The following is a 15,863-nucleotide window of genomic DNA, read 5'->3' as shown; positions in this document are numbered from 1 at the left end:
TTCTCCCTGTGGTGTCACACCCAACCCCTGCTCCCAGCTAGTTTCCCTGCCTGGCTGCTGCAGACTTTGAGTTTGTGACCCTCAACCGATGGACACTCTCACCTCTGTTCTTGTCGTTCACTGATGTATCTACCCCCTAGGGCAGTGTTGGGCGTACAGCTGGCACTCATAAATGTTGTTGACTCACTGACTGAGGACCCACTGAGTAGGCCCTAAAAACTCTACTTCCTTCATAGGCCTCACTGCCCCTGGCAACTTTCCTACCTTGAGTATTTCCCTTTTGGAGTACACTTGGAGTCAACTGTCCTCTCTTCTTAACTCCCTAACGAGCCCTAGACATTCTTTGATATGAGAAACTATTTTTTAGCAATCTTAGACACAGCAGAACTTTTCAAACATCTTACAAGCCTAAGCCTTCCCAATATAAAATTTTATAGCCAGCAACCTGCAAAGAATCCCCAAATCAAGATCTCTCACCACCCACCAGCCTGTTCTGATTTTGCTTCTTCCTCCACATCTAGGTGCATTGCTGCTCAGAAAGTATGATGAATTATGAGAATCCTTATTCATGTACGTCTGCCCCAACCAGGGACCACTGCGATTGGCTGTGCAGGCTGTGCCCCCTACAGCTCTGGGATGCCATCCACAAAGCCTATGCAGTTGCCCTGCTTGACCCCTGCCCTAGCTGAAGCTATAGGGGAAGGACAAAATCTAAGATTTTAAGAATGGAAGAAACTATTTAGGTCATAGTCAATCCTTGGTTTCATAAGTGGGAACACTGTAGCTCAGCAAGATTAAGTGACTTTTCTAAAGTCATATATTTAGCAACAGAACACAGCCAGAATCTAGGTCTCCTGACCTCACGTCCACAATACATTCTAAGTCGAGTTTACCAGTCAGCCCTGTCCTGCTCCACCCACTTTATGGCAGGGTCTTATAGAAGTCTGCCTATCCCACCTCTCCCTTTTACTGGGGTTCCCATAAGAAGAGCCAAAGAGTGCTCGTTCTTTCTTGAAACTGTGTCAGGAGCCAGCCCATGCCCTGTGAGGTCTGCAAAGCGGGGCGAATATACTCCAGGGAGTATGCAAGATGATCCATCACAATGGGGGTAGAAAACTCTAGAAGTTTTCTTTCCTTTAAATTATTATCTCATTATTTTATTGTCTGTTTTATGATGTTTATACAATTTTAATTAGTAATATATGTACATAATTTACAAGTAAATGTCAGTGGTGTGCATGAAAAACAATTGTAAGAATTTTTTATTTTTTGAGACAGACTTCCCCAGGCCAGAGTACAGTGGCACAGTTTTGGCTCACTGGAACCTCCCCTTCAAGGGTCCAGTATATCCTGTCTCAGCTTTCTGATTAGCTGGGATTACAGGCGTGCACCACCACGCCTGGCTAATTTTTGTATTCTTAGTAGAGACAGGGTTTCACCATGTTGGCCAGGCTGGTCTCGAACTCCTGACTTCACATGATGTACCCGTCTTGGCCTCCCAAAGTGCTGGGATTACAGGCATGAGCCACTGCACCCAGCCTTTAAGAAAAATTTTAAAAGACATTTATGACTCTACCCTTGGAGAGTCTGATTTATCAAGTTAGGGCTGAGGTCCATGATTTTTTTTTTTTTTCTTTTTTTTGTAAGGATGGGGCTTCACCATTTGCCCAGGCTGGTCTGGAATTCCTGGGCTCAAGCAATCCTCCTACCTCAGCCTCCCAAAGTATTTGGATGACAGGCGTGAGCCACTGCACCCAGCCTAGGAATTTCTTTTTTAATATCCTGCACAACCAGATTTTGGAACGACTACGCTAAGGTCTTGAGCATTCTGACCTAGGTAAAGTTAAGATGTTGATGAAGTTGTATATACAGGTCTAAGGATAACTATTTGCTTTAGGCTTAAGGAAGAATAAAGTAATTTAATTGGAAAAGCTACATATGACCCATGGTATCCAGTATAGACTCAGATAAATGCCTGAACTGCTGAGTATGGATCTCTCGTTTGTGATGCTCAAATTTAGTTGAGCAAACTCTTTTTTTTACATCTTTTTCTGACCTTAAACTAATAAGATATGTTTCAGCTAAATCATAAATCTGCATCCCCCTAAAGTTTGCAATTCAGACTTTATTTCCATGCTGTCTCATTGATTTTGTGACTGTGCTCTGAACGCTCTACAGGCTTTTGTTTAATTTGCATCCATTTCCTTCATATTGAGAAATATAAAAGTTCAACAGTTGGGCAGCTATGGCAAGAATTCATTCTTGCCTGAGGTCTAGGGTGATAATTGCAATGCAAGATATTTCTGGTTATTACCCCTTAGGTTCGATATCTCAAACAAGACTCCAAAATATAAACTACATTAAAGCTAGGCTTTGGCCAGGTGCCGTGTGGCTCATACCTATGGTTCCAGCTACTTGGGCGGCTGAGGCAGGAGGATCGCTTGAACCCAAGAGTTTGAGGCTGCAGTGAGCTATGATCATGCCACTGCACTCCAGCCTGGGCAACAGAGTAAGACTCTGTCTCTGCTAAAAAAAAAAGAAAGAAAATTAGGCTTTGTGAGCCCCAGTTTTTGTAAAGAGATACATTTTAAAAAGTATAGTCCAGTGGGTAAAGGGAATTAAAAAGGAACTGCAGTATCTTTCAATATTATAAATACACGTATATTTTGACTTGCAATACTATTTCTAGAAATTCATCTTATAGCTATATATACAAAAATGGCCCTTTCACAAGTGACTGTTTATTACAATATTATTTGTAATCACAAAAAATTTGAGACAGGCAGGTTCCCCTCAGAAATTAAATAAGTGCTAATTTAGTAATACAAAGGAGTATCTGCTGGCAATAAAAAAAGAGAACGTTTTTAAAATATGATTTAGACAGCTCTTCAACATACATTATTAAGTGAAAAAGCAGTGAACAGAACGGTATATGCTACCCTTTGTTTTTTTTTTTTAAAGAAAAATAACATGCATACACAGCAAGAAGGCCAGGTTTCTTCTTCTCTGCACCTTCCCTGCTTGTGTGTCTCAGATCTGCAAGTGCCTCCTCCCAGACCTCCTTGTCTGGGCATCTTGTCTAGGGTCCTTCTGGGTGGCCCCTCTTTTCCAATAACCCTGTTTCCTCTTGTTATGCTATCTGATCAGTGGAAGTAACAGCTTTCAGCTGTTGCTAGTCTCTGAGGTCGGTATTATTATTGTCCATTGTCCCATCTACTAAGTGAGGAAACTGAAGCACGGTGATGCAGCCAGGATGGAAGCCCACACATTGTCACTCAAGCTCGAGCTTTTTTATCCATGACACAATACCACTCACAGATACTAACACCCAAAACATACATATGAATATTATATGGTAGATGCTACATGCTTTAAGGGAGAATAAGACAAAAGGTAGAGTTTCATTGGTGGAGGTGGGTGGGAGGGTGATGTCCAGGAGAGGCCTAAGAAAGTTACATTTAAGCTGATGCCCAAAGGAGGATGGTTGTTAGTGAGACTGGAGTCTGGGAGATGATCATCTTTGGCCTGTGCCAAAGCTCTTGAGGAGAGAAAAGAGCTCAGTATGTCCAGAAGGGAGGCTGATGAGAGAGACTAGTATAGCTGGATTAGAATCCAGCACAGGAGGAAGAGGAGGGCATGGGGTGAGCCTGGAAGGGTGATAGGGATCACTCAGGGCCAGGCCAGCCAGGTAAAAGAAATGAAGTCTTCTTAGAGCAGCAGGGAACCACTGGAGAGAAGTGATGTGATCTAATTTCTATTTTACAAGGGTCACTCTGTCTGCAACATGACAATGGAATTTGGGTTGGGAATGAGGAAAGAAGAATGGGCAATAGTGGAAGCAGGCTGGGCGTGGTGGCTCATGCCTGTAATCCCAGCACTTTGGGAGGTCGAAGCAGGTGGATCACCTGAGGTCAGGAGTTCGAGACCAGCCTGTCCAACATGGTTAAACACTATCTCTACTAAAAATACAAAAATTACCTGGGTGTGGTGGCACACGCCTGTGATCCCAGCTACTCAGGAGGCTGAGGCAGGAAAATTGCTTGAACCTGGGAGACAGAGGTTACAGTGAGCCAAGATTGTGCCACTGCACTCCAGCCTGGGTGACAAAACGAGACCTTGTCTCAAAAAAATAATAAAAATAATAGAAGCAAAGAAATTACCAGTTTATTGCAGTAGTTCTGGTGAGAGAGGATGGAGAGTTGAACCAACATGTTGCAGTAGGAGTGGGAAGAAGTGGTCAGATTTCAGGTATATTGCAGAGGAAAAATTAACAAGACTTGACAGCAGATTGGATGTGGCTGGTGAGCAAGGCAGAAGTGTCCTAAAGGGTTCCTGGCATTATGTGCTACCCAACAGACTCACTTAGCCACCCAATATCCTTTCTGGATTAAGACCTTATATAGGTTGACCCATCCTCACCACAAGCAAAACCACAAACCCAGCATGGAGGGCTGGATTTTCTTTTAAACAGGAACAATACAAAGTACTATGCAAATATCACCAATTAATGGAATAAGTACATTCTTACTGTTAATCATTATGACTTAATCATTACTTATAATATTGCCTGCCGGCAAATGGATTTACAACCAACTTAGAAATGAGCCTATTAAACATAATCAATGTATAAGACATAATTAACTTGATAAAGAAAAATACAGGCCGGGTGTGGTGGCTCACGCCTGTAATCCCAGCACTTTGGGAGGCCGAGACGGGCGGATCACGAGGTCAGGAGATCAAGACCATCCTGGTTAACATGGTGAAACTCCGTCTCTACTAAAACTACAAAAAATTAGCCGGGCGTGGTGGCGGCACCTGTAGTCCCAGCTACTCAGGAGGCTGAGGCAGGAGAATGGCGTGAACCCGGGAGGCGGAGCTTGCAGTGAGCCGAGCTCACGCCACTGCACTCCAGCCTGGGCAATAGAGCAAGACTCTGTCTCAAAAAAAAAGAAAAAAAGAAAAATATATACATTTTACATCTAATTTGTGTTTTCCAGGCCCGTCCGAGAGTTTTCCATGCCAAGAGGAGCGAACACCTTTTGCTACTGTGTTAAAGCAAATGTGATTGTCACTGGAGGTGAGAGGACGGTTCACATCACACAGGGGTTTTCTACTTTGCAAACATCGTTCTCTTTGAGTTTTGGTGCTGGGAAAAACACATTAGGGAATTTACAAATTGGTGTCAACTCAAATCTGTCTGCCTTTTTCTTTCTGGCATCCGGATTTGATAACATACTTAGAAAAGCCTTCTTCAGCCCAAGAATGTGTGAGACAAATTTTCCTGTTTTTCCTAGAATTTGTTCTTATTGTTTTGTTTTCTGTTTTACCTTTAGAGCTTTCATCCATCTAGAGTTTATTTTTATGTGTGAGAACATGAGTTCCTAGGTGTCCCAGGAGACCTGGAGCCCCCGAAGCAGAATGGCACTTATGTGTGTGTGTGTGTGCCTTTTTCTGGAGAAAAATTTCAAAATTTTATCAGATCCTCCAAAGGAGATCATGACCAAAAAGGTCAAGAGCCAGTGATTTAGAGTTAACAGATAAGAAGGCCAAGAAGAGAATCTTGAAGAATACCAACATTTAAGGGATAGGTTAGGTAGAAAATGAGAATAAAGGTTATCTGCTATGAGGAAAGAAAAAGGTGACACAATAAGTTTCGGGAGGAAAGTAAGGGACTGAAATGATCTTTGAGACTCAGACTCCTTATTTATAATACTGGGGTTTTAATAGCCGTAGGATGGCTTTGAGCCTGGGCCCTGGAGTCAGACTGTGTGGGTACAACTCCTGACTCTCTCACTTGTGAGCTACGTGGTAGGGGGCACGTTGTTCATTCCTTTAAGCTTCAACCTCATTTGTAAGTGGAGTTGATAATAGTTACCTACCCATAAGGTTATGAGAATTAAACTGACTGGGCTCCATGGTTTACACCTGTAATCCCAGCACTTTGGGAGGCCGAGGCAGGAAGACTGCTTGAGCCTAGTAGTTCAAGACCGGCCTAGGCAACATGAAAAGACTGCTAGTTCCAGCTACTCAAGAGGCTGAGGCAGAGGATCACTTGAGCCCAGGAGGTTGAGGCTACAGTGGGCCATGTTTGTGCCACTGCACTCCAGCCTAGGCAACAGCAAGAGCCTGTCTCAAAACAGCAACAACAATAACAACAAAACTAAACTAATTCAAAGTGCTCAACACAAATTTGTTATTAATAATACAAACAATAAGAAAATAATACCTGGCCAGGCACGGTGGCTCGCACCAGTCATCCCAGCACTTTGGGAGGCTGAGGCGGGAGGATCGCTTGAGCCCAGGAGCTCAAGACTAGCCTGGGCAATACAGTGACACCTTATCGCTACAAAAAAAAAAAAAATTAAAAAATTAGCTGAGCATTTGGTGTGTACCTGTAGCCCCAGCTACTAGGGAGGCTGAGGTGTGAGGGTTGCTGGAACCCAGGATGTTGAGGCTGCAGTGAGCCATGACAGTGCCACTGCACTCCATCCTGGATGACAGAGCAAGAGCCTGTCTCAAAAAGAAAGAAGGAAAGAAAGAAGGAAGGGAAGAAGCAAAGAAGAAAGGAAGGAAGGAAGGAAGGAAGGAAGGAAGGAAGGAAGGAAGGAAGGAAGGAAGGAAGGAAGGAAGGAGGGAGGGAAGGAAAGAAAGAAAACAAAAGAAAAGAGAAAAGAAAAGAAAAAGCAAGGGAGGAAAGGAGGAAGGGAGGGAGGGAGGAAGAAGGAAGGGAGGAAGAAGGAAGGAAGGAAGAAGGAAGGGAGGAAGAAGGAAGGAAGGAAGGAAAGAGGGAAGAAGAAGGGAGGAATAAGGAAGGAGGGAGGGAGGGAAGGAAGGAAGGATACCTACTTCATAGGATGGTGTTTAAGATTAATTGAGATAATTTATGCTTGGTGCATAATAGGTTCTCAATAAATATTAATCCTCTCTGTTTAAACACATTGGCAAAATCACTTTGGCAAATGTGGAGGTTTTGTCGGAATAAAATGAAATTTGCTATTCCAGCTAGGAGACTGTTAGAGAAAACATGAGTGAGATGGAGAAGGTCTGAATTACTGTAGGTGCTATTATTTAAAAAAAGAAAGACTCGATCTCAAAGACATGGGAAATTAATTATTCCTAAGATTTGGAGATGCAATGCTTTTGGGAATTAGTAAGAGAAATCAACTAGCTCCACATCTGTAAGGCAGGAGAAATGAAAAAGTAGCAATTGTGTTGATAGTTATACAGAAATGAGGCAGTGGGTGCTTACCTGGGGAAGGAGAACAAAAGAAAGCTCAATTGTGAACTTAAATGTCAAGTGTTGATTAGACATCCAAGAGAAGATTCCTTTTGGTGACAGGAAAAGATCTGGTTGGAGATGAATGATGTCAGGGCTCCTAGGCTACCTGAATCGGGGAGGAGATGAGCTCCCACAGGTTCCTCAAGGAGGCCAGGGTGGCCTTGCAAGAGACAGGAGGCATGTAGGCTTGCAAGACTTCAATGTGCAAAACAGAAACACAAGCAAACAAACATCAAGAAAGTGACTTGTATTGCAAACCCAAACTTTAAAAAGGGAAGAAACAATAAATTTTTTTTAAAAAAGAAGAAAACTGTCATCAAGAAAAAAATCAATAAATACATCATTGGTAAAAGAGTTTACGGCAAAAATATCTATTAAAGGAGCCATGATGTTTAATGAGTAAGTGCTATTGATTCTGTCAATAGTAAGATTTCTCCAAAATTTTCACTCTCAAACATACACAGCAGGCAGTTTGGTTTCCTATCTAAAGTGTCCTGCCTCATCCCTGAAGTGCCTTTACTGCTCAATATAAAGACAGCTGAGTCCTATTTTGTGGCTGGTGAATCTCCCCTAAGGGCATAAAGTTAATTTTTTTTTTTCAAGTACACTGTGCATTCAAAATTTATATTTAAATCTATGCTCAGCTTTGGACCTTCTACAACACTAAACTGAAATTAGCTTATGGTTCCAACAGTATTACAAAATGATATAGTAGTCTATTGGCAAGTACAACAAATAAAAACAATGCACTGGAAGTTAGAATAGCTGGGTTTAGCCATCACCTGGCCAATCACCAACTCTGATTCTTCAGCAATCACTTAATGGTTCCCTTTTGCTCATTTTCCTTATCTGGTAAAATGAGGAAGTGGGACTAAATACATTTCAAGATCCCTCTGAGCCTAAAATACTGTGATTCTATTTTTTAAAGAACTGCCTGTTCACAGGGAGATAAACTAAAAATGTCCTTTAGAAAATTTGGAACCCCGTTTGCCAATTAGATGCTACTCAATATATAATTACAGCTTTGTGCACTCAGAAAAACCAAAGCATTAATTGTCCACAAACCTCTAAAACTCAAGTGAGGACATGAAGAAAAGAAAGGAAGGCATATGGATAAGAAGTCTGTAAAGAAGTGTGTGGGAGTCATGGCTTGGGTAGGGAGCAAGTTTCCTGATACTTGGTAGTGATGATTCTAAGAAAAACAGGAATCCAAGTCTCTCAACCAAACTAATTACAGTTATTTAAAGAGCTCCATACTGAGGTCTAGAACACATCAAGAAACAAATGCTAGAATCAGAAAAAGAAGTGGGATACTTTCAGAAAAAGACGTGGGTTACTTATATCCCAATGCCCGATCCCCTTTGCCCCTTCCTCAGTTAACGACTGTCTTGGCTTATTACTTCCAATGGAAATGGGCACAGATTTTGGTCTGGACCACACATCAGAAGGAGGATGCAAGAGTTGAGGGAGGGAGAGCCCTTTGGTATGAGAGATAAAGCAGCAAACGTGTTTGAGAATCAAACTGCAATGAGTGCTCCTCTCTCCATTGCATGTCTTTAGTTTGGCAAAAATATTAACCCTCTTCCTCTTTCAGTGCAAACCCTGCACATGAAACCCTTTGAAAAACCATACCTAAATACATGGCTAATGTAAAATTTGATTCTAAAATCTGATTGTCATATTATGCTGTCACATTAATCTTAACCAACTCCTCTGAACAGCCCTTTGTCCTCACACACAAAAGAATACAAAATGTTAAGAATTGACTGGTTTTTATAGGCTTTGTAATCTTAGTATTTTAATCATTTCTGGGGGGGAAATGTGTTTGGTAAAGTTTTAGGACTTAAACCACTTCAGTGTTTTGGATTAAGTCATCTGACTCTCATTAACCTCAGTGTTCATTATATTATAAGATCCTCATCTACAGCTTTGAAAGCATATTAATTATAGGTTTTCTAGCTCTCACAGAGGGAAGAAACCACTTAGTAGTATGACCGACAAGCAACTAATACTTTTCATCACGCGTAATTTATTGAATTGTTACAGTTATGGAGCCTCTATTAGTAGAAAATGCAAATTCCCAGTAACTGAAAACACATTTTTCTCAGGAGAGTACTCTTGTTGATCAGTGACTCAGCCAAGCACCGTTGCTAAATGTACCGTATGTACCCGCTGACGACTCTAAATATACAATAAAGGCAGCTTTGCTAGGCTTAGTTGAATGTGTTAAATGTGCAGGGGCATTTGATGAGCTTCAAAAAAGCACAAGCTTTTGCTGGAAAAAAAAAAAAAAAAAAAAAAAAAAAAAAAAAGCCAAACCAGGACAGAGTGTTTACCAAGAAAACCTAAAAATTTCCTGAGCATTATTTTGGTGACCATCAAGAATGTTTTTGCTGAATAGTGTTTGCACTAGCCTTTTTAGGAATTAAGTTCCTAGTATGGAAGGTTCACAGTAGAAACACAATTACCTCCCAAAAAGATATTTTGGGGGCTCTGCATGCATTTTTTTTCATGTTTTGTTCAACAAATATTTTCTGCACAATTGCTATAGATTAGGCTATTAACCTTATAAAGGTCAGGTTGTATTCCTAACCTGCAAACATTTAAAGTCTAATAGTATGAATAAGACAAGTTTATAGATAACTACAAAGTATAGCATGAATCAACATATGATGATGATGATGATGATGGTGATGGTGACGGTGATAATAATACAGATGAAATAATATAGGCTTTGAGAGCTTAGACTCTGTCCCTTTCTGCTCATTCTGCCTCCACAAAGCCACCACATATGATTGCACTCCTAGCAACAAAGGCAAGCAGAGCTGGAGGACATCTGGGATCAGGCAATAGGGAACCTCCGGAAAACTGGGTTTTCTTCACAACGCATGATGGACAAAGCCATTAGTGTAAGAGGCCTAGATATTTCTCAGATGGCAGTTCTCTATTGCACTCTTCTTCATGTAATACAAGTTACAGAGGTTCTTCTGGAGTTATAGCCTATTGCCTAGCCTCATCATCCAGGAATGCTAATGCCCATTTCAGGGGCTGTCCCACCAGCATGATGTAAGATCGCGTGTGGGTGCAAGGCTTAGGTTCTGAACATGTCTGAAGAGCGTGATACATCTTGGCCATCGCCAGTGAAAAGCAAATGCAGGCAAGATACTGCATTATTGGAATTATTCAGTTTGAATCGTGTAACTGATTATCTGGTGAGTTTCTTACTAGCTATAAAATTCCAGATTGCCCTCTGCTTTAACTGTAGTGATCTCTCCCTCCGGAGCACATAATCATGAAATTTTAGAGCTGGATGGAGCCTTGAAGATTATTATTTTACATGAGGAAATTGAGGCCCCAGAGAAGTCACACAACTAGTTAGCTGGCAGAGCTAAGTCTGAGTCAGTTCTCTTTGCACCCACTCAGCCCTGTGTTCTTCCTGGACCACAGAAATCTGGTTTACTAGACACTCTCTCTCTCCTGCTTTTTTGTGTGAACTGAGCCCGCTCATCTCATCAAGAGTGATGCACTTAGATGAAATGACTCACCAACTGAGAGAATAATCTGCTAAAGGAAAGAAAATCCTCTCTTTGATATGTGACTTTATCTAAATTCCGGCTTCACACACACACACACACGCACGCACAAAAGAAAGAAAGAAAAAATAGAAAGCAACAAAAAAACAGGGAATTAACTCTGTATGAACCATAATATTTATAGTATAAAGACCTATCTTCAGATTTGACATACTCTTTACAAATACTTGTTTACCCTCTATATCTCCTTACCTTATTGCTACTACCTACTAGATTGTAAACTCTCGAGAGCAGGGATCATATTTCATATATCTGTGTATCAGTTCTTCTCCCCTAAATATAATCTAAATGCACTGTAGAAACTTAGAATAATAGTAATAGTAATTGTTAGTTTATGGTCCAGAAACTGTTCAGTTATACATGTATAACTCCACTCAATCTTCACAATAAAACTATGATGTAAGTTCCATTTATCCCCATTTTATAGATAAGAAAATTCAGATGCAGAGAGGCAAAGCAACGTACTCAAAGTCATAAATTTAATTAAGTGATAGAGCCAGGTTTCAAATCAAATATGACTCGCTCAAAATACGTATCCTTAACCACTTCATGAGTGACTCTACAAGCCAGCTCATTTACTTAGCAAACATGTATCAAGTGCTTCCTACTTGCCAAACACTGCTACGAATGAGAACTACTAGGCTCACCAGATAATGGGTAAACAGATAGGTAAACAAATAATTATTAGTGCTGTAAAAGAAAGCTGAAGAAAACACAGTAAAAACACAGAAGAAGGAGTCTGAACTCCATTTAGGGCAGAGGAAGGTGATTAGGGAAGGCACTGGGGAGAGTAATAATCAAACTAAGTCTAAAAGGGTGTAAACTTGGGTCTTCTGAAAAGTAGACCTTGGGCAGGAACAACATCTAGAATTTCTTTGTATCCTTCACATCTTGCAAAATACTAAGGGCACAAAGGTATCAGAAGAGAAGGGGGAGCATAGATTTAAAAAAAAAAAAACAGTAAGTGCATAGTTAACTTCTCAAGAGATTTTCTTTCTTGTTGTTAACAAGGGCATCATGGAAGTTTTAAATTTAAGAAAATATTCCACTTCTTCATCAACCACAGCCCCTAAAATATCTTGGTTGATGTTTTAGCCAGCTTGAGCTGCCTTAACAAAATACCATAAACAGAAAGGTTTAAGCAACAGAAATTTTCTGGAGGCTAGAAGTCCAGGATCAAGGTGCCAGCATTGTCAGTTTCTGGCGAGGGCTCTCTTCCTGGCTTGTAGACACCTGCCTTCTCTCCATGTTCTCAAATGGCAGGGAGAAAGAGGGGAGAGAGGGTGGGTTGGGGCAGCAGGATCTGGTGTCTCTTCTAATAAGGACATTAATCCCATCATGAGGGCCCACCTTCATTACCTCATCTGAACCTAATTATCTCCTAAAGGCCCCCCCATTTCCAAACACCATCGTGTTGGGGCTAGGGCTTCAATATATAAATCTGGGAGGGAATGAATTTACTCCACTGCAATTCTTAAGAAATGGAAACCAAGAATCAGCTACGCAATGAGTTTTTTTTTCAGCCTGCCTGTAATAACACTCCAAGAAGTGAGAGCCTCTGAAATGAACAAATGACCTTCCAAAAATATTAGATGAACATTCAACGAAGATCCATTTTTTTGTTTGAATACATGTTTATCCCCTCTTTTGGCACTTGATAGTTAAACCTCTCAGCTGTGATTCATCATGCCAACAATGAAGTTACTGAAGTGGTTCAAAAAATATCTTTTGAATTCTTACTATAGATTATATGTGACAGTAAACAAGAACAAGTCCTGTTCTCAAGGCACGTGGAGTCTAATAGTGGTCCAGACAAATAACTATGAAGGATGATGGGGATGAAGGAGGCACATAGGTAGAGCACTCAGGTTTGAAGAATATGGAAGTATTCTGGAATATTATTGGAGGAAAAGCTATGCTGAGACTTGATGGATGGATTGGGATACTCAAAGAAGAGAAAAAAGGTAGAGAAAATACTATGCTTTTTCATGAGGCCCAATAAAATAATCATAGAATTATGGAAGCATCTATCAAATGTGCCTGGTTTATAAATATCCAACAAACAAGTGACCTAATTATCCCTCCATACCTGACTGGCTCTTTCAGTGTGGATAATCTATCAAAATAAAAATCTGATATACATCAGGAAATACGTCCTAATGGGTGGCCCAATATGTAATACCCGATTAACTAGAATGACTATTTTGGGTTTTCAAAATTTATTTATTTTCTTTTTTTCTTCAAATTTATTTTAAGTTCCAGGGTACATGTGAAGGATGTGCCGATTTGTTACATAGGTAAACATGTGCCATGGTGATTCGCTGCACAGATCAACCTATCACCTGGATATTAAGCCCAGCAGCCATTAGCTATTCTTCCTCATCCTCTCTCTTCCTCACCACCCAGTGAGTGTGAGTTGTTCCCCACCATGTGTCCATGTGTCCATTCTCGAGGTTCAGCCCCCACTTGTAAGTGAGAACATGCAGTGTTTGGTTTTCTGTTCCTGTGTTAGTTTGCTGAGGATAACGGCTTGCAGCTCCATCCATGTCCTTGCAAAGGACATGATCTTGCTTCTTTTTATGGCTGCACAGTATTTCATGGTGTATATGTACCACATTTTCTTTATCCAATCTATCATCAATGGGCATCTGGGTTGATTCCATGTCTTTGCCATTGTGAATAGTGTTGCAATTACATAAACAGCCATGTATCTTTATAATAGAATTATTTGTATTCCTTTGGGTATATAGCCAGTAACGGGATTGCTGGGTCAAATGGTATTTCTGTCCCTAGATATATGAGGAATTGCTACACTGCCTTCCACAGTGGTTGAACTAATTTGCACTCCTACCAACACTGTAAAAACATTTCTTTTCTCTGCAACTTTGCCAGCATCTGTTGCTTCTGGATTTTTTAATAATCACCATTCTGACTGGCATGAGATGGTATCTCATTGTGGTTTTGATTTGCATTTCTCCAATGACCAATGATGTTGAGCTTTTTTAATATGTTTTTTTGGCTGCATAAATATCTTCTTTTTAGGAATATCTGTTCATGTCTTTTGTCATTTTAATGGGGTAGGTTTTTTCTTGTAAATTTGTTTAAGTTCCTTAAAGACTTTGGATATTAGACTTTTGTCAGATGGAGAGACTGCAAAAATTTTCTCCCATTCTTTAGGTTGTCTGTTCACTCTGATGATAGTTTATTTTGCTGTGCAGAAGTTCCTTAGTTTAATTAGATCCCATTTGTCAATTTTTGCTTTTGTTGCTATTGCCTTTGGTGTTTTCGTCATGAAATCTTTGCCCGTGCCTATGTCCTGAATGGTATTGCCTAGGTTTTCTTCTAGGGCTTTTATAGTTTTGGGGTTTACATTCAAGACTTTAATCCATCTTGAGTTAATTTTTGTATAAGGTGTAAGGAAAGGGTCCAGTTTCAGTTTTCTGCATGTGGCTAGCCAGTTCTCCCAGCACCATTTATTAAATAGGGAATCCTTTCCCCGTTGCTTGTTTTGGTCAGGTTTGTTGACAATCAGCTGGTTGTAGATGTGTGGTTTTATTTCTGAGATCTCTATTCTGTTCCATTGGTCTATGTGTCTGTTTTTGTACCAGTACCATGCTGTTTTGGTTATGGGAGCCTTGTAGTATAGTTTGAAGTGGGGTAGCATGATGCCGTCAGCTTTGTTCTTTTTGCTTAGGACTGTCTTTGCTATTCAGGCTCTTTTTTGGTTCCACTTGAATTTTAAAATAGTTTCTTCTAATTACGTGAAGAATGTAAAATGACTATTTTGAATTTTAGGCTTTTTATGTGTAAATTATGACTGTTAATAATTTAAGTTATATATAAATTGTAACTTAGGTTATAATGCCTTTATACAGCCTCTTCGTCTAGTAGCCTAGAGGTCCTTGGTAATATGTAAGGTGCTTAGGAATGCTTTGTTGTATTACTAACTCAATTCCATTTTCTGAGATGTACAAATAACATTTAAATAATTAAATTAATTCATTCAATTAAAACTACTTAAACTTTGGGAGTTAGTTTATTTCTTTTGTGAGATAATAAAGTTGGATTATGCAACTTCTAGGATCCCAGTTTGAAGTTCTTTGATGTTTTTATGACTCAGTTTCCAGGATGACATTTAAAGAATTATTTGTGAAACATAAAATTTAATATATTAAAAAATATTCTATATTTTGTAAACAATTACAGTTTTTATTCTTTTTGGAAACATAATTAGATTACAGCTGCACGTTTGTTTAAGTAATGATGGCTGCAGTAAAAAATAACCCCCACAATGTGAATGGGTCTGACACAATGAAAATGTAAAGTTTAACGTCAGCTCTCAGAATTCACTGGCTAAAACTCAGTAATCTGACCACACCTAACTGCAAAGGAGCCTGGAAATGTGTACCCAGGAAGAGAGGATATGGGTTTGGTGAACACATAGCCAGGTTTTTCATAAAACTGTGTGTGTGTGTGTGTGTGTGTGTGTGTGTGTGTGTACATATGATAATACATGCCTGGTTCAACTTTTATTTTTAGTGCTATCAAAATTCCAATAGATCATGGCTAAAGGATATAAAAGTCAAAAAATTTACAGAAGAAGAAGATACAATTAGCAGATATATTTGGGGAAAAATACCCAACAGCATTAGCTATCATAAAATGTAATTAAAAATAAGGTACCACTTAGACCTATTAACATAGCAAACATTTTAAATCATGACAATATTCATGTGCTGGCCAGAATTTAATGAAACTGGCAGAATATATCGTTGATGGCCTTGGGATTTAGTACAGTCATTTTGGAAAGTAAGCTAGCAATACGTTTGAAAGTGATAAAAACGTTTATAGCCTTTAACATAATGATGCCACACTTGGGACTTTATCCACAGTAAATAATCCAGTAGGAAAAAAAGACCACAGAAGTACAATAACAATTTATTGCAGTATTCTTGAATAAAGTAAAAAACTAGAATTAGTGGACTAATCAA

General features: G+C 39.8%; 1 protein-coding gene across 2 annotated transcripts in view; it reads left to right on the top strand.

The window, feature by feature from the left end:
* Positions 1-15,863, top strand: part of WDR64 (WD repeat domain 64) — a 153,027-nt gene that overhangs the window by 55,440 nt on the left and 81,724 nt on the right. For both annotated transcript variants that reach the window (XM_031935422.1, XM_023216182.2), the window contains one exon: positions 4,998-5,077. In XM_031935422.1, coding sequence (XP_031791282.1) covers positions 4,998-5,077 — 80 coding nt within the window. The remainder of the gene's footprint in view (positions 1-4,997; positions 5,078-15,863) is intronic.

Source organism: Piliocolobus tephrosceles, chromosome 1, assembly GCF_002776525.5.
Source record: "Piliocolobus tephrosceles isolate RC106 chromosome 1, ASM277652v3, whole genome shotgun sequence".
Taxonomy (NCBI): domain Eukaryota; kingdom Metazoa; phylum Chordata; class Mammalia; order Primates; family Cercopithecidae; genus Piliocolobus; species Piliocolobus tephrosceles.
The sequence above is the reverse complement of the archived record's forward strand: the minus strand, read 5'-3'. Positions and strand labels throughout refer to the sequence as shown.